Consider the following 21,653-nt stretch of genomic DNA (forward strand, 5'->3'; position numbering starts at 1 on the left):
AGCCCCGCGTCAGGGTCTGCGTTGACTTCACGGAGCCTGCTTGGGATCCTCTCTCTGCTCCCCCCGCCCCCCCACCCCCCGCCAAAAAAAAGAAAAAAACTTAAAAAGATAAAAGGAAGAACTGCTTGAACTAGGCTGGTAGGTTTGGGGAATGTGAGAGTCTAGAGCAAAAGTGGAGGGAAGGAGCAGAGGGAGACGAGGTTGGAAAGAAAGGTTGCGGTAAGATCACAATGGGCTTATATTTTATCCTATAGTCAATGGCGAGTTCCTAGGGAGATTTTAAGCAGGGATTCGTTCTGGCATTGACTGGAGCAGATAGAAACTCAACGAGATGATCTAATGGGTGACCTGATCCTCATCTTAGAAGAAGGTGGGGAGAGAAGAGGGATTATTGATGTCTGTTTAAATTCATTTTTTCCATTCATTTCATTAAAGTGGGGGGGGGGGCACACTGTGATCTAAACACTCTAAACCTGACTTTTTCCCTGCTATCTCTTCACATCTAAGCCCTACACATGAAGATGAAGGTAAAAAAGAGAAGGAAAAGGAGCTGTGTGAATTGGCACCTCGAAAACCAGAAAGGGATCTACATTCAAGCCGTCTTTTCGAGGTATCCGTGTTCTAGGGTTCCGGGCCAACAGAACAGTCCAGCCATGTTATAGGAGCAGTTCATGGAGGGACCTTTCCGAGGCTGTGACAGCAGCTGTCCAGAGTCAGAAGACGCAGTGGGTGTTGGGTGTTTTACCAAAGAAATGAACGTGACCGTAACACAGAGCTCTAGCCTTGGATTTTCCACTCATTAGTCCTGAAGCAGGCTTTAGGAGACGGGCTGGGACTAGTGTGGATTCAGCCAAGTGCTCTGGGGGCAAGACATAAAGGGAAAGCCATTCAGGTGCTCTGCCCTGCAAAAGAAGGAGCCTGGAGGAGGGGCCTCCTTCAGGCGCGTACTCCGGCTTGAAACAACTTCCTTTCTCAGCTAGGCCATCTCATGTGGAAAAGAAAAAGAAATAATCTGTACCCAGGTATCATCTTCAGCCCCATCCTGATTCTGTCTCGCTAGTGATGATAAAAAGAAGTAATGTATGTAAAAGTGCTTGGTAAACCCTAAACTACCATAAAAATGAAAGGTGTTGTTAGTTATTACCTGTCCGCAAATACCGCCTATATGCGTGTCTCTGTATCCATTTGACACTGTCCCCTTCAGAACAGCTGGAGTGGTCAGAGGCCTCGACAGTTGCTACCACCTCGACAGTTGTACTGCTCAGAACATTCTAAGAACCTATTTGAGATGTGCCTACCTTATGACCTCAGATCATTTCAGTTCCATCTACAGGGCTTGGGTGAATCCAACAGGTCGTCGGTGTTGTGGGCCTGGAGACCCAGGCTGGCCGGGTTGTGTGTTTATAGGGTGTCACAAAGCAGCATAATTCAAGGAAGAAATAAGTCACGAATTATGAAAGGCAGGGACCAGAGTTAGGGGGGCGGCGTTGCACATGAGGCCGGAGAGAGGGCAAGCCCGTAAGTGGGCGATGAGGCCGAGGTCAGGAAGGGGTTAATCAGGAGCATGAAAAAGGCAATAGGGGAGCAAGGTTAGGGATACTGACCGCGAAAGAGCAAAAGCGGGGATTTGTTCTTCATCCGTGCTCGCTGTTTGACAAGAGCCAGGTATGGGGTCAGGCCACCACTAAAGGGACATATTCCTGCTTTCCGAGAGTGGATTTGAGTTTGGGAATCAAAAGTATTTGGATTCCTTTACATAAACGTGGTGGGTGGAGTAGCAGTGGTGTTCGGGGTCAGATGTAAATGGTAAGTCAGTAAAAACATAATCTGTGGCTCAAACTGAGCCTCCTCGGAAGCATTCCCAAGGACAGCCCGAGGGGAGCCCTGCCCCACTTTATTAGGGGCCACAGCGAAGGAAGGCACGTGTATGAAACTGACTTTCTTCCCTGTCATTTTCCCCCATTAAAAACTTCATTCTTGGCTGTGTGACTTAAAAGAATGCCCCTCCTTGTACTGGCCTTTGAGTTTGCCCAGGTCCCACCAAGACCTGGGGAGACCCCATCCTTTATATCTGTTAAATACGTCAGCTTTTTCCCAGTTACTCTCAAGAGGTTATTGTCCTGGTCAAGTCTCCCGCCCACTTGGAGCCGGAAGGACCGTAATCTCCCACTGTTGTCCGACAGATGGCCAGAAATGCTGTAATTCCCCTTGGTCCTTCCAGGGCCTCTTTCTGGTAATCCATCCAGATCTTTCTGAAATGCACATCCGTTCGGGTTGCTGCCCGAGGCTCAGTGGAGCCCACAGGCAGCCTCGCCCACAAGACCCTGCATCACTCAGCCTCATTCTGTCCCATCTTTCACATCTCTTTTTTCCCCTCTTCCTTCCACTCCGCCCTCAGCGTCAGCCTCCATACTCTGGTCTGAGGACACTAACCCTTGACCAGACCCCCGTGGCTTTGCTCGTGCTGATTTGTGCATCGGGTCTTCTTTTATCCCCTCAGTCAATCTCTTACTTACATTTTAAAATACACTTTAATAAGACCTGCTTTGGTAGTCTTTCCCCACCCTGTCTCCCAGCCTAGAGAACTGACCTCCCCTCCTCTGCTTCCGTCTCAGTGAACAATACAACTGTAAATAGCGCTGGCCCCATGGTACCTTAACTGTTCCTGTGCATCGTCTCCGTGATCGCTGTAGAGGCCACCCTGCCCATTGTATCAATCACCAGAACTCAGCGTTGGTGTCTGACAAACCCTGGAGGGAGGAGGGGTGAAAGGAAGTGAGGAGGAACAGAAAAAATGGCAGGTGGGAAGATGAAATGTCAGGCAGAAGGAACACAGCATCCCTCGGTGGTCAAGAGAACGGGGCTCTGAGCTCAAGCCCTGCCCTGGTCGACTATTAGCTGTGAGACCAGAGGCCAGTTATTTAACCCTTCTAAACTCTTTATCGCATGGACTAATATTTTCCTAATGGGGTGTCATGGGGATGAGGTGAGATTAAATATAGGAAGAGCCTGCTTTGTCAGTGCTGTGTTTCATGCTGGTTGCCTCCAGGCGGGGGTGGGGGCTGCCTCCCTGCCGGGCCTTCGGTGACCATTCAGAGGCGAGCCAAAGACATCGTATGCATCCTTGTGAAACTTAGTCTAGGGAGACTGCGTTCAGTACCATAAGAGATCATTGCCATCCGTGAGAAATGAATGAATGAACAGCACAAGTCAGTGAAACACAGAGCAGGTAAATCCGAATTCAGCAGCACTCTCCCTGTTGCGTGCATTTAGGGGGCTGCCTCTGGAGGGATGCTGGGAAGAAACAAGGTGACGAAGGTCCACGGAGGCAGCAGGAGCCCGCTGCCCGGGAAACAGGACACTGGGAGCATCATCGCTGTCCAGACAAAGCCCCGCCCCCATGACCCAAAGCTGGCCAGACACTCCTTAAGCCACGGTAAGTTGTGTTCTTCCTGGTTCTCTTCACCGTCACCACGTGATTCTAAAGTTGTGCGTGTCCACGATTGTAGATTAGTTTACAAATATTGAACATCTGTTATGTACCGGGTAACTCGCCCTAGTGACACGGGTATGCAGATCATGGAAAGAGCACTGGATGTAGAAGGAGACCAGAGTTCAAATCTTACTGGCTATGTAAGAAATAACTTCATATTCCTGCAGTGTTGCTTCATGCATAAAAAGGGCTCATACTGTGGACCTCACAGGGGTTTTGTCAGGGCCAGATCTGACCGTATGTCACATAATAGGTACTCAGCAAATACTTTCTTTGTGTGTCTGCCAGCTCCTGTTGTTTTTTGTGGGCCAAAATAATTGACACAGTATGATTAGCTGACTTTATTGAGGTTGTGTTTTATTTCATGTTAGTCAAGACTCTTGATTATAGGTAACAATAATCACATCATATTGTGTTAAGCAAAAAAAAAAAAAAAAAAAAAAAAAGGCTCACTTTGAGGAAAGTCTGGCCATGGCGGGATCCGCGTCCGCAGATAGAATACAAAGACTCAATATTACTTCTCCTCCTCTTGGCTTTTCCCCCCCGGCATGGCTCCATTTTCAGACAAATCCTACCCTTCCGGAGGCAAGATGGCTTCTAGCATTAACGGGCTTATACCCTATCCACTTGGGAACCCCAGGGGAACACTAGAAATTGTAACCTTCTCACCCATTAGGAGAAAAGGCCCAGATCTGGGTTTACTGGCTCCGATTGGGTCACATGTCATCACTGATCCAGCCATCATGAATGGGAGCTATGATGCTGTGGTTGGCCCAGCCTGTGCCATACACTCACCCCTGGAGCTGGGGGCAGAGTCACTTCTACCAAAACTGAGTAACTCAGATTGAAGGATTTCCCAAGCAAAAGGAAAAGGCTGTTATCGGGGAGAAAAAGAAGATAGCAGGTAGACAAAACAGATGTCTGCTCCAGCCCAATAAACCATGGCAAACCACTGACATTTCACATGTTACAAATCAGTTATGAGAAGAATAAAAACACAGTGATCACGAGATGGACTCAGGGCCCCTTAAAATCTGCCTTTGGACTAGTTGGCCACATCCCTGCATACTCTGCTATATTCTGTATTTCCCAAGTCACGTGTTGAAATGCCCCTGTAATTTTGCCCAATCTCTGTCTGGAATTCTCTACCTAATTCTCTACCTCCTGATGTCCTAGGCATCCTTCAAGATCTGTCTTAAAAGTCACTTCTTGGGACGCCTGGGTGGCTCAGTCGGTTAGGCGGCTGACTTCAGTTCAGGTCGTGATCTCGCGGTCTGTGGGTTCGAGCCCCGGGTCGGGCTCTGTGCTGACAGCTCAGAGCCTGGAGCCTGCTTCCGATTCTGTGTCTCCCTCTCTCTCTGCCCCTCCCCTGCATGCTCTCTGTCTCTTTCTCAAATAATAAACATTAAAGAAAAACAATTTTTTTAAAAAGTCACTTCTTCTGAGGTCTCCCTTACTTCCGTCCATCCTCCTCTTCCCTGCTCTCCAGGGACATAATTCCTCACTCCTTTCTGATTCCATCACATGAAAACAGCAACCGAATGACCACATTTCCACATTAGGCTTTAGAGTGAAGCAGTTCTAGGACCCAGGACCACTGTATGCTAATCCCATAACCTTGGGAGGTTTATGGACTTTCATATGCAAATGAGAATAATACGCCTTATTTTCCAAGGCCCATTTGTCAATGCACATAAAGTATCTAGTTAGTGTGCTCAGTTAGTGTTAGTTCTCTTCGTTTATTTCCTCATCTAAAAAAAGCAGAGCATCCCTTACGTTACAATTCATGGGCTATGTGTCTGTCTCCCATGGTACACGGTGGGCACCACGCGATCAGAGACCATGTGGTATTTTTCTCTGTATTTCTGCAACCTGGAACAGTGTCTTGCACACTGGAGAACCCCCGACAAAATGTTGTGAAAGGAAGGAATAAAAGAAGAAATCCAACTTCAGTGTGACTGTGGTAGATTGGACAACCTGAATAATTGTCTCGACTAAGACAAGTAAAGGTTACATTTTTGGAAGATGTATTAAAGTATCACAGAACTGATATAAAAAGAAAGCATCCGCATATTTGCAGGAACCGGGAGCCCTGGAAGGTGAATGCCAGAGCTACACTTGGCCTGAGGGTTTTTATTGAGCTCCGAATCCCTTGAGCCCCTGTTTTGACGGAGTGTTACGCAGAGGACAGGAGCTATATCCCGGGGCCTGCCCCGAGTGAGCTTATAATAGGAGACTCCTGTATAACGTCAGGACCTCAAAGGATTATGTCCACATAGAATGAATGAGACTCTGCCCATAGTTTAAAATGCTGTGTTGCGTTCTTATAAATGTGTTATAAAAGGCTAGATCTCAAATGTTACGAACATGATAAATTTTTTTTTTCAAAAATAAATGTGACAACAGGGGGGAAAAAAAGACATTTCTGGTGATATTAATGACACATGAGAAAGCACAGAGTTGGCATAAAATCAAAACCATGCCTTGAGAAGTGGGTAGACTGAATTTGGAGTATAGCAAAAAAAAAAAAAAAAAAAAAAAAAGAAAAAAAGGAGAGGAAGACAAGTTGAAGTTAATAAAAGTGTTAAAGGAGAGCCCTGAATAGGGGGCTGAAAGCTGTTTTCACGCAATTATGGACTGCCCACGAGGAGTCACTATAGATTTGAGGATTATGCCGTGAAGAAAACAGTGCAAAGAAGATTATTCTGAGTAATCTGTACATAACGCACAGGCCGCGAAAGCACAAAGGGAGTCGCTGGGTCCATTAATGGCTCTTTGCAGTACTTGTTTCAATAGCATAAAATGCTTAGTCAAGGAGAGTGGGCAGGAAAACAGAAAATTTTGAGAAGAAAAAGACAATGGCGTGTCTTTCTATACTCCTATGCAAATAGGCCTCTTGTAAAAACGAACAATCTAAAAAAAGTATTGCTTCAGAGAGCCGAAACCAGTCCGTTTTGACCCTGATGCTGGCTGAAGGGAAAAAAAAAAAAAAAAAAAAAAGATTCCCATGAGCTGATCGTCTTGCCCACCTGCATTTCAAATCCCCACTACTATGTGTGTGGTCCAGAGGAAACCCAATTTAGTCTAATGTGTATCAACTTGTGAGCCCTCCCAGATCACTGCTAGAAGCACACAAAATCCTCTTTGATGCAGCCTCCTTCCATCCTAGGTTTCAAGTAATTCCACAATGTATACTTTTAAAAATTAACAGTTCATAGGCCACAATTACTAAACACACAAGCAAACAAGTCACGGTGATTGGAGACCAGCAGAACAACAGACAACAGGAACCAACCTGAAAGATAGTACAGATATGAGAGTTGTTAAATACAAAACATCATAGTAGATTTTAAAAAGTAAAAAGAATAGGAACAGGGGACAAACAGAATTGATAGAGATAAACAGTAATTTGATAAAGTGATATAGAAAGGGAGTGATATCAGATTAGACACGGGTGAATAGGAAATTAAGGAACTAGGAGATAGATTCAGAGAAATTATCCCAACATAGTCCGTAGGGAATGATAGGAAAGAATGAGAGGATAAGAATCCTCAAGGATAAAAGAAAAAAATCTTAAAAGTGACATCAAGTCAGAGTTCTACAAAGGGGCCTTAGAAAGAGTTGAAAGTGGAAAAAGTAAAAAGATAATGTCTCATCATTTTCTAGAATTGTGGAAAGATAATCAGTTTGTAGTTGAAGAAGCCCCAAAGTTCTCAAGCAGGATAAATAAAAGAACACACCTAGTTAGATCTTAAAGAAACTGAAGAATAAGAAAATATCTTCAAAGCAAACAAAGAAAAAGGTCAGTCACCCAGAAAGAAACAAGCAGGCTGACTGCTGAGTTCTCAACAAGACTGTGTAACTTGAATACAGTGCAGCCGAAGGATCCTGAGTGTCTGTCTAGAATTGTGCAGCCCGTGCAAATGCAGGTCAACAGTATAAGAAAAATTAAGGTATTTTCAGACAAAAAGAGACTTTTATCACCAAATGAAATCTCTAAAGGAGATTCTAAAGCATATACTTCAGGCAGAAGGAAGATAATCCTGGATAGAGAATTTTGGATGCAAGAAAAAAGCTGACCAAAAATATCAACTGAAAAAAAAAAAGAAAAAACACCAAGAACATAAAACTGGGGAGAGGGGAAAAAATACTGAACATTAATAGCACATACTTTGAGAAGGTAACTCACAAAGCAGTCTAAGTTTTTTTGTTTTTTTTTTTTATTTTTTTTTCAACGTTTTTTATTTATTTTTGGGACAGAGAGAGACAGAGCATGAACGGGGGAGGGGCAGAGAGAGAGGGAGACACAGAATCGGAAACAGGCTCCAGGCTCGGAGCCATCAGCCCAGAGCCTGACGCGGGGCTCGAACTCACGGACCGCGAGATCGTGACCTGGCTGAAGTCGGACGCTTAACCGACTGCGCCACCCAGGCGCCCCTGAGGTTTTTAATTGTAGCATTAATTTACGTTAGCCTTAGAAGAGCATAGCTAGGATATATTCATCAAAAGATACCAGAGTGAAATGGCAAGAGCAGAGTGGAAGATGTTATTTGATATACAGATATCTAGAGAGAGAGAGAGAGATCTGTACATACAGATATATGACAAAGGACTCAGATGGAATATATAAAGCTTCTGTGAACGTCACTGTACCCAGAAAATATAAAAAAGAAATCAGGGGCACCTGGGTGGCTCAGTCGGTTAAGCATCCAACTCTTGATTTTGGTTCAGGTCGTGATTTCACAGTTCATGAGTTTCAGCCCCATGCTGACAGCACACAGCCCGCTTGGGATTCTTTCTTTCCGTCTTTCTCTGCCCCTTCCCCCATTTGCACATGCGTTCATGGCCCCCTCTCTCTCAAAATAAATAAATAAGAAGAATAGAAATCAGAAAAATGAAATTAGGAAAATGCTTGAACAGGTACTTCACTCGAAGATATTCAAAAAGTAAATACATAATAAAGAGCTCTTCATTAAGTCGTGGGGAAAGTGAAATGAAACCTATAATGGGGTATCGCTACCTGCCCACCCAAAATGGCTAAAGTAAAAAGGACTAAAAATACCAAGTGTTAGTGAAGCTGTGGAGCAGCTAGAACTCTCCTACACTTGCTGGGACTGTGAACTGGGGTACTCACCTTGGAAAACTGTCTGGCAGTATCTATTAAAGTCCGGCGTATGCCTATGGCTGGCAACGCCATGCCTGTTCTTGTACCAATAGAAATGCATCCTTCAGTCTACCAAGATAGATACAAGATGTTCATAGCAGAACTTTTTATAATAGCCTCACACTGGAAACTGTCCACATGTCCATCTAAAGTACAATGAATAAATGTAGTGTATTCACACAATGGAATAGTTACAGGAAGGAACAAATTACAGCTATATGCAACAACACAGATGAATGTCACGGAGTATTGAAGTAGGCGACACCAAAGAAAACATTCTGAATGATTCCATTAATAAAAGTTCAGAAACAAGCAGAATTTACTTCATGCGTTAGGCGTTAACAATGGTGGCTACCCTTGTGAGAAGGAATGACGACCAGAACAGAGCGTGGGAGGGGCTCGGGGGGACACTGGCAGTGTTAGGTTTTTGAAATATGTGCTCTATGCATGAATATGTTCAACTTGGGAAAAACCATTGAGCTGTACTCTTAGGATGTGTGCTTTTTCCTGTGTGTTAGAAGTAAAATTGAAAACATACTCGGGTAACTTCTAAACAAATGGAAACTTCCAAACAAATAGAAAAGAAAAAAGAATAAAGAGAAGAAATCTCAGTCAAGAAAGAGGAGGATGAAGGGGAAGAAAAAACAAATAACAAGTATGTAATGAGACACTAGATAGAAAATTTAAAATATCAGTACACTATAACTAAAAATTCAGTACAGAAAACACTTCTGTTAGAAGACCTATCTATTCAAATCATTTAATATTAAAAAATATTGGAGTGCCTTTTATGTGCCCGGCACTGGTCCGGGGGCTGGGGGTATAGTAGTCGACAAAACTGATAAAAATTCCTATCCTCACAGAGGTTGCATTCTAATCCGAGGAGACAGATCATAAATATATAAACAATAAAATATCCGCTATATGGAATGGCAGTAAATGTTACAGGGAAAAAGATAAGGCAAGGAAAGAGAATCAGGAAAGCCAAGGAGAGGTAGAAGTGGCATTTTTCAAGTGTTCATAGGTGACTTCAAAGCTGTAACGTAGATGAGGAGAGCCATGTGTATCTAGGATAAGAATGTTCCGGGGGAGAGGGGAGAAGGAGTGCCAATATCCTGGGGCAGGAGCCTACCGGGTGTGGGGGCAGAGCAGCCAGGAGGTGTGTGGCTGGAGCAGAGTGTGGTAGGAGATGAGGTCAGAGACATGACAAGGGGCCGGATAGCGTGGGGGCTTCTACAGACCATTGCAAGAACTTTGACATTTACGTTGACGGGTTTTTAAGAACAAATGACAGGCTGTGAGCACAAGAACAGAGTGATCTGATTGCATTTAAAGAATTATCCTGGCTGCTGTCGTGAAAGAAGAAATGCGAGGGGATCGATCAGGGGCCTGTTAGGAGCATGTGGAACTAACGTGAGAGAGAAGGGACGGGAGCTTGGAGGAGCGTGCGTGGTAGACTTGTTGAGCCGTGCTTGGATTCAGGATAGAATTTGCAAGTAGAAAAGAGAGTCAAGGACGTCTTCCTGTTTGGGACCCGAACGACAGAAAGGACGAGCTGCCACTGTTGACTTAGCTGGGACCGACCTCAGGAAATGCAGATTTGCAGAGAAGAAACCTTGAGTTTGGTTTGGAACATAATGTATTTAGACAACCAAATGGGAGTGACGTGAAGGGTGAGGGAGAATCTAGAATTTGTGAAAGATGTCTAAGTGAGAGATGTAAATTTGGGAGCTGTCTGTGTTTTTAAGAGGAAGCCATAAACTTGAACATTTGCCGCAGCCAAAAGGAAGGATTAAAAAAGAAAAGTGGTCTTGAACTAGGAGTTAGGCACCTGTGTGTGCAGCATCTTTGTTTTGTGCTGGGAGAAACTTGCTGCTAACCTCTTATGGAAAAGCACCACATTACGGCTCTAGGAGCTGACGTGCCTAAGACAGTTTGGGGTTCGAACATGCTGACTTCTTACCAGGGGTTAAAATTTTGTTACTTGGTTCGTTTAATTGACACAAGTCCGCTTGCTTCTTGCTTATTTCTCAGATGTATCACTTCTTCTTTCTGATTAACAGTTCATGTGTGAAAATGGTTCTGAATCACCCGTACTCGAAATATCAAACTATGCCAACTGATAAAAATACGACAGTTTTATGGTTATGACAAGCGTATATAGCTCTGTGAAATAAACCAGCACCTGCAGTTAACAGGGCTCGCTACTTGTGCCCACAATCCCTGTACATTTTTCAACCTGGCACCCCATCTTCTGGCTAATTCCATCACTAAGGAGTAAGGAAATGCTAATGTGCTCGCTCAATCAACTGGTCTAAGAAATTTGAAGAGAAAAGTGCCACACAACTGGATAAGATCATCTAAATTTCAAGAGAGAGTGGGGCGCCTGGGTGGCTCAGTCAGTTAAACATCCCACTTCAGCTCAGGTCATGATCTCATAGTTGGTGAGTTTGAGACCCATGTCAGACTCAGTGCTGACAGCTCAGAGCTTGGAGCCTGCTTCGGATTCTGTCTGTCTCTCCCTCTCTCTCTCCCTCTCTCTCTCCCTCTCTCTCTCCCTCTCTCTCTCTCTCTCTCCCTCTCTCTCTCTCTCCCTCTCTCTCTCTCTCCCTCTCTCTCTCTCTCCCTCTCTCTCTCTCCCTCTCTCTCTCCCTCCCTCTCGCTCTCCCTCCCTCTCGCTCTCTGTCTCTCTCTCTCTCCCTCCCTCCCTCTCTCTCTCTCTCTCTCCCTCTCTCTCTGCCCTTCCCCCACTCGCTCTCATGCTCTCTCTCTCAAAAATAAACATTAAAGGGGTGCCTGGGTGGCTCAGTTGGTTAAGCCTCCGACTTCGGCTCAGGTCATGATCTCGCAGTTTGTGAGTTTGAGCCCTGCGTCGGGCTCTGTGCCGACAGTTCAGAGCCTGGAGCCTGCTTCGGATTCTGTGTCTCCCTCTGCCCCTCCCCTGCTCACGCTCTGACTCTCTCTGTCTTTCAATAATAAATAAACGTTTAAAAAAATTAAAATAAAATAAAATAAAATTAAATTAAATTAAATTAAAATTAAAAAAAAATTTATAAACAGAGAGAAGCCCCAGGGCTGTACCCTGGAGGATATCACCATCTGAGGTCTGAGATTAGAGAAGAGCCATCAGAGAAGAGGGAGGAGTTACTGGTCACTAGGTAACGAGCACCTTTCATGAATATGTATTCATCCTTACCACACTCACTTAAAAGTCCGTATTTTTATTATCCCAACTTCAGAGAACCATAACTGAGTCTCTGCAAGGCAAAATGGTTTGCCAAAGAAATGCACACATCAAGATTATAATCCGGTTTTAGTTGATGAAATCTGCCTTTCCTGTTCTTGCCTCCACTGCCACGACATGTGCGAATGCATTTATGCTAGTAGCACTTGATGAGCTATTCTTCCAGGACTTTCTCTGTTTTCTTTATAGGTGGGTATGTGGAGGCCTTGGAGGTCACTAAAGAAATGCCAGGCCAGGGGGCCTGGAAGCCTCGCTCCATCTCAGAGGAGACGTACGACGATGTTGAGTGCCCCAGCAGAGGGAGGTAAGTGCATCTCAGCCCTTCAGCAGTGTGGTAAGACTTTAAAGGTACAACACAACAGGTTAATGGTCTCTGCGTTACTTCTCCCCACAGAACAAGGTCAGATTTCTCTAGCTCATTTGCTTCAGATGATGGTAAGTATAAGAAGACGTTTGCAAATGTGGGTGGGGGGGCCTGGGTGGCTCAGTCGGTTGAGAGCCCGACTTCGGCTCAGGTCATGGTCTCACAGTGTGTGGGTTCAAGCCCCGCATGGGGCTCTGTGCTGACAGCTCAGAGCCTGGAGCCTGCCTTGGATTCTCTGTCTCCCTCTTCCTCTGCCCCTCCCCCATTCACGCACTGTCTCTCTGTCTCTCTCAAAAATAAACATTAAAAAAAATTAAACTTGAGGGGCGCCTGGGTGGCTCAGTCGGTTAAGCGTCCAACTTCGGCTCGGGTCACGATCTCACAGTCCGTGATTTTGAGCCCCGCGTCGGGCTCTGGGCTGATGGCTCAGAGCCTGGAGCCTGCTTCCGATTCTGTGTCTCCCTCTCTCTCTGCCCCTCCCCCGTTCATGCTCTGTCTCTCTCTGTCTCAAAAATAAATAAACATTAAAAAAATTTAAAAAAAAAAAATTAAACTTGAAAATCCTCCTATACAGGGTAGCCTTCAATTGTATCTGTGTATCTTAAGCTGATGTATTAGGCTAGGCTAAAGCCATGCTAAGAACGGGAAGATTATTCAGGATGCTTTGGTTCCCCTTTATTGCCCCAACATCCAACACAGCATGTGATGTTTATAGACTCTGAATGTTATATACAAAATATGCAAAGGAAGAGGGTAGAAGGATGGAATCTGTTGATAAACCTGCTTTCTTTGACTATATCAGATCAGACTTAGGTTCAGGGGAGAAGCAAATATGAATTTTCATTTTGTACCTACTTTTATAGGGGTTTAATTATTTTTACCATATGCCTGAGGGACCTGGGTGGCTCAGTTGATTAAGCATCTGACACATGGTTTTGGCTCAGGTCATGATCTCATGGTTCATGGTATCAAGCCCTGTGTTGGGCTCTGTGCTAACAGCACGGAGTCTGCTTGGGGTTCTCTGTCCCTTTCTCTCCAAATAAATAAATAAACTTTAAAAGAAAATGTGGCTCAGTCTGTTGAGCATCCAACATAAGCTCAGGTCATGATCTCCCTTCAAGCCCCCCATCAGACTCTGTGCTGACAGCTCAGAGCCTAGAGCCTGCTTAGACTTCTGTGTCCCTCTCTGCCCCTCTCCTGCTTGCACTCTCTCTCTCTCTCAAAAATAAATAAACATTAAAAAATATTTTTAAAAACGTGCCTGACATGAAAGTGTACCTAGCACATGATAGGTATCCAATAATTTCTGGTGAAATATGAATTTGAGCTATTGTCATTGTAATACATGAAAACAGTTCTTTTAATTCCAGAAGAAAATAGTGAAGAAGTGTATGAAGAGGTCTACAAAACAAAAGGCAACTACCCAAAAATAGAGTGAGTTCCTCTCTTTCTTAGCTTTGTAGCTAATAGTATTGCCGGTATAGGAAAATCAGACTTTAAGAAGTAGTCATCTTCCTTTGACTCTGTCATCCTTAGGATTTGCGTCATGAGTAGAGAGAAGCTACTTTAATCTACAATTGTGATGAATAAGAGACTTGGGATTGTGTACAGTCATATGCTAGAATCTTTAATCATATTGCTTTTCTCTCTTAAGAAAATGCCCATCTCTCCAAGTAGGGAACTTTAATATCGTGTTAGTAATTAAGTCAAAAGGGAGAAGTAAATAGTAATAAAACTCACTTCGGCCCTATCATAGCATTTGGGGAAAGAAATCACTGGTTATGACTTAATTTGTGTCTTTGCAAGTTAAGAAGACTGTCTCTGGGATTTAGACTTAATTTAATATCTAAGAATTCAGTGTTATCGGGAATATTTGTTCAAATGGGCCTTATTCGTCAACTTTAGTTACTGAGGGCACATTGTGGAAATGAAAACAGCAATGGTCAAAAGCAAGAAGTTCAAGGGTTCGAGGGAGGAGTAGTGTTCCATGCTGGGTGGGATGGTGTGGATGTATCATTCCCTCTCCAGCTCCCCTAAAAAAACCCAAGAGCATATTTGGAAGAATTTTAATCATTAACTGGGCAATAAATGTACCACCATTGTTGTAATATCAGTCAGTCAATTAAAAGTTGGTGACATGGATTTCAGGAGCCAGAATTGCTGTATTTCCAGTATAGTTTGTAAACTATTCTTTCCCTAAGTCATCTTCTCTGAAAGGAAGCTCTTGCTTCACATGTACGAAATAGAGACCATTCGTGGTGGATGAAGCTTGTACTGAAGTATAATTCCCTTCGTAGCTGACTGGCATGTGTTACTTCATATTGGCATCTAAACAAATAAGAATAGCACAGAGGTTGATGAGGCATTTGCTCTCGCTTCCTGGAGTGGGACGTGTTCTGGAATGAGCCTCTTCCTTCTCTAGTACTCTCTCAAATGCCATGTTGTTTATATCCTCTGATTCCTCTTAGCTTAGATGGAAAAGAAGCCCTTAAAAGACTGCAGAAATTCTTGAAGAAAGAAAAGAACAGATTTAAAATGAAGAAAAACAAGTTGAAAGAAAATGTAAGGTAAAAAGTCTTTGGCAGTTGTTTTTGTCCCCCCCCCCCCCCCCCCGTGGGAGAGCTCGCAGTGTCAGCCTTGTGGCTCTGCGTCCTAGTCTCAGAAACGGTGCAGGGGGTATCAGAAACCAAAGCCAAAGGCCTGCTTATCACCTGCCTCTTCTTTCCAATTTGTGAATAAACCACACCCACAGCTAGTAATAAGAAGCTGACAACATCCGTTTGGGAAAAAAAAAAAAAAAATTGATGAAACAGGGTTGTAAACAAGGGTAGAGAGGAAAGCCTAAGCAAAGTCCAGAAAGTAATTTTGTTGCCATAGATCCCTGTTATCACCGGCCATTGTGTTATTAATTATGTCCTTGTATGTTGTCTTGGCCCTGCGAGTTTCAGTGTTTTACCTGTCTACACTTCTGTATTCTAATTTGCATCTCCAGAGAGAAGTAATGTGTAGACAGGGGAGATGAACTTTGCAGCTGACTGGTTCATATATCTCAAGGTGTTAGACCTGGAAAGGGCCCTCCAAGATCTCCGCGCTAATTACCAGTGGTTGAGAAGGTTACACGTTCGCCAGCAGTATGGGAGGCCTGGATTCTGGATGCTAGTTACAGCTTTGTCGTTTACTCACTGTGCAGTTGTGGGCAAATCATGCCCCAGCCCATGTTTCCTCTTGCCTACAAGAGAGGCTGGGCAGTTTCTGCAGGCACTTCTCTAATATGTAGAAATGGATATAGACAGAGATCTGTGTTTTATAAGAGCAGGGGACAATAAAATAATTTCCCTAAGGTCACCAGATACATTGGCATGGAATTACTACTCTACCTTGACATTCTCGTCCTTCGTAGAAGCTGAAAGTTACATGATTTTTAGTCCAGTTGTCTGCTGGATCTAGATCTACCAAGAGATCCAACAGACTGTCTGTCGTGTTCACAGGTTGTACTCCTGACCATGGAAGTAGAGCTCCAGTGGTCAGTTAGACCTACGCATGAAGGCATACTCGGGCCCTGGCAGGTTAGATGCTTCTGACAAAAAACGATTAGCATGATGCCTGTGGTCCCTTAAAAAATTGATCCGGGCGGGGGGGCACCTGGGTGGCTCAGTCAGTTAAGCGTCTGACTTACGCTCGGGCCATGATCTCACGGTTCGTGAGTTCGAGCCCCGCATCGGGCTCTTTGCTGACAGCTCAGAGCCTGGAGTCTGCTTCACATTCTGTGTCTCCATCTCTCTCTGCCCCTTCCCTGCTCATGCTCTGTCTCTCTCTGTCTCAAAAATAAATAAACATTAAAAAAAATCGATCCAGGTGAAAATGCTGATATTTTTTAATGCAAATCTCATTTCCTTTTTCTTAGAATTATTCAGTGACTCCTTAATGACTTTTAGAATACCCAGGCTTTTTCTATGGCAAGTGAATATTTTATGGAAGCTCCCTTTTTGTCCAGTTCCATCTCTCACTCAGATTTCCTTTACCATCCCATATAAATACCCGACAGATGTAATTCTGCCATGGTATTGGTGCCTCCTTGCTTTAACCATGACATTCCCTTGGTCTGGAATGCACCCGCCCTCCTCCAACCTCCTTTGATTATCAGAGTTCTGGTCTTCCCTTAAAATTTGGTCAAACAGTATCCCTTCTGGGACACCTTTCCTGAACCTCTCTACCCAGACCTGGATTACCTGTGTCTCCTCTGTGTCGCCCTAACATCCTGTGCATGTCTTCCAACATCTATTAATACTCCTGAGAAACCTTTTTTCTTAAAGTTAGAGAATCACAGGGTTATAAGAGAAATCCATATTATCTAGTGTAATGCAGTACAAAAGCTTTTCTGGAAACTTCCTAACAAGCCAAATATCTGTGCTTGCACACCTCTATAAAAGAGAAATCTACTACCTGCAGAGAAAGATGTTTCATCTTTAGGAAGGTCTAATAAGATTTTTTCCTTGGGCACCTGCATGGCTCAGTCAGTTGAGTGACCGGCCCTGGGTTTCAGATCAGATCATGATCCCAGGGTCATGGGATGGAACCCTGCATCCGGCTTCCCACTGTATGGAGCCTGCTTGGGATTCTCTCTCTCTTGCTCTCCCTCTCTCTCGCTCTCCCTCTCTCTCTCCCCCCCTCTCTCTCTCCCCCTCTCTCTCTCCCCCTCTCCCTCCCTCCCTCCCTTCTGCCCCTCTTCCCAACTCACTCTATCTCTCTCAAATAAAAATAAGATATATTTTTCTCATAAGTTTTGGCAAAATCTGCCCCTCAGCCTTAATTTTTCAATTAATAACGTGTAGATATAACAGGACAAGATAGAATTTATTACTGTTTTTATTGAGCTTTTTGATTGAACACCAACTCCTACTTGATGACCTTACCTTCAGAGAGAGGTTTTGCAACACTGGGAATGTGACATGGAAAAAGAGTAAGGCTCTCCACCCTCTCTTTCTCTCGGATACACACACTATTAGGACAGTCATTAAATGGTCTGATTTAGGTAGAAATAAGCCAAGAATTAAATGCCAACTGGTCTCAGCTCTGCTGTGAGTTTTACATGGGAACTAGATGTTAAACCTGTTCTCACACCCTCTGTTCCAGATGCACCAACTTCCTTGTTTTTCTTTAAAGAGAACAAGCACACCTCTGCCTGTCGGTCTCTGCATTGGCCATTCCCTTTCCCAGAACGCTTTCATTCAGATAGCAGTGTGGCTCACCCCCTCCCTTCCTTCAGATTTCTACTCAAGTTGCCTTATCAGCGAACCCTTCCCTGACCATCTTCCGAAAAATGGCAGACCAGCCCTCACCTGCAGCCCTCCTGGCCCCTCATCTTGCTCTCTTTTGTTCAGTTGCACTTCTCTCCTTAGTTGACAGAACATAAAAATCCTTGTTGCATCTGCTTCACCCTGCTAGAATCCATGAGGGCGCTCATGGTTTTGTCCCCTGCTGTATCTCCAGTATAAAGAACAGTGCGTGAGACATGATAGGTACTCCGTAAATAGCTGATGAATGAGTTAAATGACCTAGAGGAAGGCAATATCGTTCTAGACTTTGTAGCCTCCGTTTCTATGTTTAAATAGGAGCTACCATCACCCTGACCCAAAAAAATAGAGGAACGGAGTTGGCATTAAGAAAGGCTTTGCTGAGCTAGGAACCCTTGAGTGGAGAAGCCAAGGAAGTACGCTAACTAGGCATTGAGGACAGCGAGGGTGAAGGGCTTCACGTGTGTTCTCTCTCCAGTTCTCACAATACTCATGATGCGATAGAAACTCTTTCCATTCATGATGCGATAGAAACTCGTTCATCCATTTCACGGATGAAAAATTAGGGCTTTGAAAAGTTATGTGACTTGCACAGGTAAGTGGACAAGTGGCAGAACTCAGAGTCAGATGCAGCTCCCTCTGGCCCCAGGGACTGCTGCTCCTCTGTTCTGATGGCACCAGGTCTGGTTGTACAGTCACTGACAGCAGGGACCATTGAACATCCTCAGCTCTTTCCTAGGCACATCTACTGAGGTACGCCCATGCAGCTCTAATACTCCCCGTGTGATAGAGATGGTGTTCACTCTAGAAATGAAGAACCTGAGGCTTGCATAAAGGTTAGCTGATTTTCCCAGAAGTGCTGTTTCTTTGGACATTCCTTTCTTAGGTTCTTATCATACAGTGTTGTACTTTGGGTCTCCCTCACTAAATGCCCGGCTACTTCAGGGTAGAAACTGTGTCTGATCATTTTATATACCCAACACAGGGGTCTGGCCCGTGGTGAGTGTCCCCGTCGGACTGCACTGAAACTCACTGCTTAAAATACGTGGATTTTTTTTTCTACCACACCCTGCTTCCTTCCATCTCCTTAACTGTGTAACCGAACAATCTACTCGGGCCAAATGCCCCTCTCCCACTTAGCAATTTGCTATCTCCCATCCCCCCCTGGCCTGGAATTCTGCCCTCAAGATATCCTTTTGGCTTAACCATACATGTAGGCGGGGTCCCATGTCTGCAGAGGGTGGTTCTCTTTCACCACAGTGGATGTCCAGGTGCAGCTCAGAGATATTGTGCGTTGGGTTCCAGACCATAGCAACAAAGCAAATGTTAGCAATAAAGTGAGTCCAGTTTTTTGGTTTCCCAGTTCGTATAAAAGCTGTGTTTATACTGTGGTCTACTAAGCATGAAACATGTCTAAAAAAGTGTACGTACCTTAATTTAAAAATCTGTTGCTAAAAATGCTAACCATCTTCTGAGCTTTACTGAGTCCTAATCACTGATCACGGATCACCATAATGAATAATAATGAAAAAACTTGAAATGCTTCAAGAATTACCAAAATATGATCCAGAGACATTAAGAAAATGTTCTTGGAAAAACAGTGTTGATAGGCTTGCTGATGGCAAGTTGTCACAAACCTATTTGTCAAAAACGCAGTGTCTGTGAATTGCAGTGAAACAAGGTAGGCCTGTATTTGATGGGCATCTTGGAAGGTTTGAAGGTGGAAACAGGATCTTGTGAATGGACAGGGCAGAGCCTGAAGTTGTCTAGTTAGGGGAGGGAACTATGGGTGGTCCCAGGGGTACATAAGCTCATTTTTAAATGGTGGTGTGGAAGCAGGGGGACAGTTGATCAGAACAAAGCTACAGGAGAGGTTTGCTTCACATCTTTGCCTAGATGCATTTGCAGCAAGAAACCTAGTCACCAATATGTTATTTGAGATGGATCAGCTAATCTTTCTGAACCTGGCTTTTTTCCTTAACCCTTTTGTGTCTCCTGTCAATCAACAGTGCACTTTCCATTTCGCTGCCTGATTTAGGTAAGTGACATTCACTTACTACTGGCACAAAACTACTCAGTCCTGGCATATTCAGAGGCAGGGAAAGAGAAGTAGTAATCCTTCCTTCATTCCATAGTTAATGAAAGTTTGAGACATAAAGATCAAAGACCACATTTTATCCAACAGTATAACTTACGTTGGGGAAGATGAATAACGTTTCTCAAGTGCCTACTATATACCAGGCCTCTTAAAATCCCAGAAAAATAGTATCTTTTTAGGAAGCTCTAGGACCCATATCCATACCTTAGTGATCTGGGATTTGTACTCAAGTTTCTCTGATTACAAAGCTCGTGCATTTTACATTATACCACACAGCTCTTGTAGGATTTGACAGCCAAATCACCCTAATTAAGACCTAATAAGTTGGACATGATCAAGTTGCAGTACACTGACTAGCTGAATCAAGGATGGGTCACTGGAATATTCTTTGCTATAAAAACAATAATGCACAGATTAGTACATTGTCTGATCCATAGTATGATCTCAATACATGTACAGTGAGTTGAATCTGCCAGTAAGAAGGCCATGTGTTGTTTGCTGGTTTTGTTTGTAAGCCTTAGCCATGGTGGTACTTTGATTTCACTCTGATTAGGCAATTCAAATGTATATTATATTTCAGAAATATGAGTTTGCTGTACTAAATAACAAGTGAAGGTTATATAAATAAGCCTGGTAAAATCATAGGTCCCCCCCAAGTTTCCTTGGTCCACGTAAAAATCCAAAAAGCCAACATAGAATAGACATGCATTGTACTCGCAGCCAAATTTATGAATAATCAAATATGAATTATGAAATTATACTAGAAAGTCTCAAACTCATTCAAGTGGTGAATCACTTAAACATGGGATTCTAGGTAAAGCACCAAGGAATGTGAATATCCCAAACTGAAAATGTCCAATAATTTTATGCAAGATTATTATAGAAGAGCAGTTACCAATGGTTTGAAATCAAAATTAAGGAGGAAAAAAACATGAATATTTTACTTAAACCGTCTTTTGCCAGGATTTTGGAAAAGCCCTCTTACTGTTCTAGAAGTAAAACATCTTTGCCTAGTTCCAGGATGATGGGGAGCTATTCTAAAGATGACCCTTTCAGCAACTCATATTTTCTGAAAACATGCATGAAACTAAATAGACATAAATATGTATGTGTGTATTTGAGATACTAGGGCATGCCACTATTTTTTTAATCTCTTAATTGAATTTCTCCCCAAATGGAGATTCTTTTTGCTCTTTGATCCTTCCAGCCTGTGTTCTATGATCAGATTTTGATCAGACAGACATGGGGAGACACCTGGATAATTGGGTATTAAGGATAATGGTGGACATTGTGGGTAATTCGGAAAGCCCAGAAATTTGTATGAGCATACCTAATAGTGGACTATTTTGTTCGTGTCTTGACCCTAGAACTTAGGTCTCAGGAAGTTATTATCTATGATAACGTCGATATAAATGAAAAAGAATCCAGGTAAGTCATTTTACCTCATTGGTCATCCCTACTGATACCTAATCCATTTCCTGATGGTTTGTTAAATATGGTCAGAGGGCCACCTCTTCAGAGCCTTAGAAACTGGATAAAAAGTCAGATTCTGATGTCCCTCCCCTCACTAAGAAGGGAAAACAGTGAATAATGTAGGTGATCTAACGGTAGTAGGTGATTCAGAAGTCACTGGAGCTTTGGAATCTGTTTCTTGCCTTTGAATCTAGAGACTTGAAACTCATTTTAATGCAACATACCCTGATTTAATAACCTCCTATGTACAAGGCAACACGGAGGATAGCGAGCAGTGTTTTACAGAGCCTCTGTCCTCAAAGACAGAATAACCATCTAACCAGAAAGAAACCATCCTGAAACTCGATGCCCCCTCTCTAGCTACTTGTTTTCTGTCCTCTCCCCCTCAACTAAATGACTGAAAAGAAAGGTCTCCTCTGCTTATCCTTGATTCATTTAGGGTTCTAATTTTTTTTTTGTACTTACAAACACTATTGCTATAAATAGTCTTCTGTCTTCTGTGAATATATCCTAGAATTTTCCT

General features: G+C 43.6%; 1 protein-coding gene across 5 annotated transcripts in view; it reads left to right on the forward strand.

Annotated features, from left to right (window-relative positions):
- Positions 1-21,653, forward strand: part of FYB2 (FYN binding protein 2) — a 122,525-nt gene that overhangs the window by 83,111 nt on the left and 17,761 nt on the right. For 2 of the 5 annotated variants that reach the window (XM_049617088.1, XM_049617090.1), the window contains exons 8-15: positions 508-610; positions 3,274-3,436; positions 12,091-12,205; positions 12,296-12,336; positions 13,621-13,699; positions 14,734-14,832; positions 19,569-19,597; positions 21,025-21,085. In XM_049617088.1, coding sequence (XP_049473045.1) covers positions 508-610; positions 3,274-3,436; positions 12,091-12,205; positions 12,296-12,336; positions 13,621-13,699; positions 14,734-14,832; positions 19,569-19,597; positions 21,025-21,085 — 690 coding nt within the window. The remainder of the gene's footprint in view (positions 1-507; positions 611-3,273; positions 3,437-12,090; positions 12,206-12,295; positions 12,337-13,620; positions 13,700-14,733; positions 14,833-19,568; positions 19,598-21,024; positions 21,086-21,653) is intronic. The other 3 variants (XM_049617089.1, XM_049617091.1, XM_049617092.1) reach the window with 3 other exon arrangements.

This window comes from Panthera uncia (assembly GCF_023721935.1).
Source record: "Panthera uncia isolate 11264 chromosome C1 unlocalized genomic scaffold, Puncia_PCG_1.0 HiC_scaffold_4, whole genome shotgun sequence".
NCBI lineage: Eukaryota > Metazoa > Chordata > Mammalia > Carnivora > Felidae > Panthera > Panthera uncia.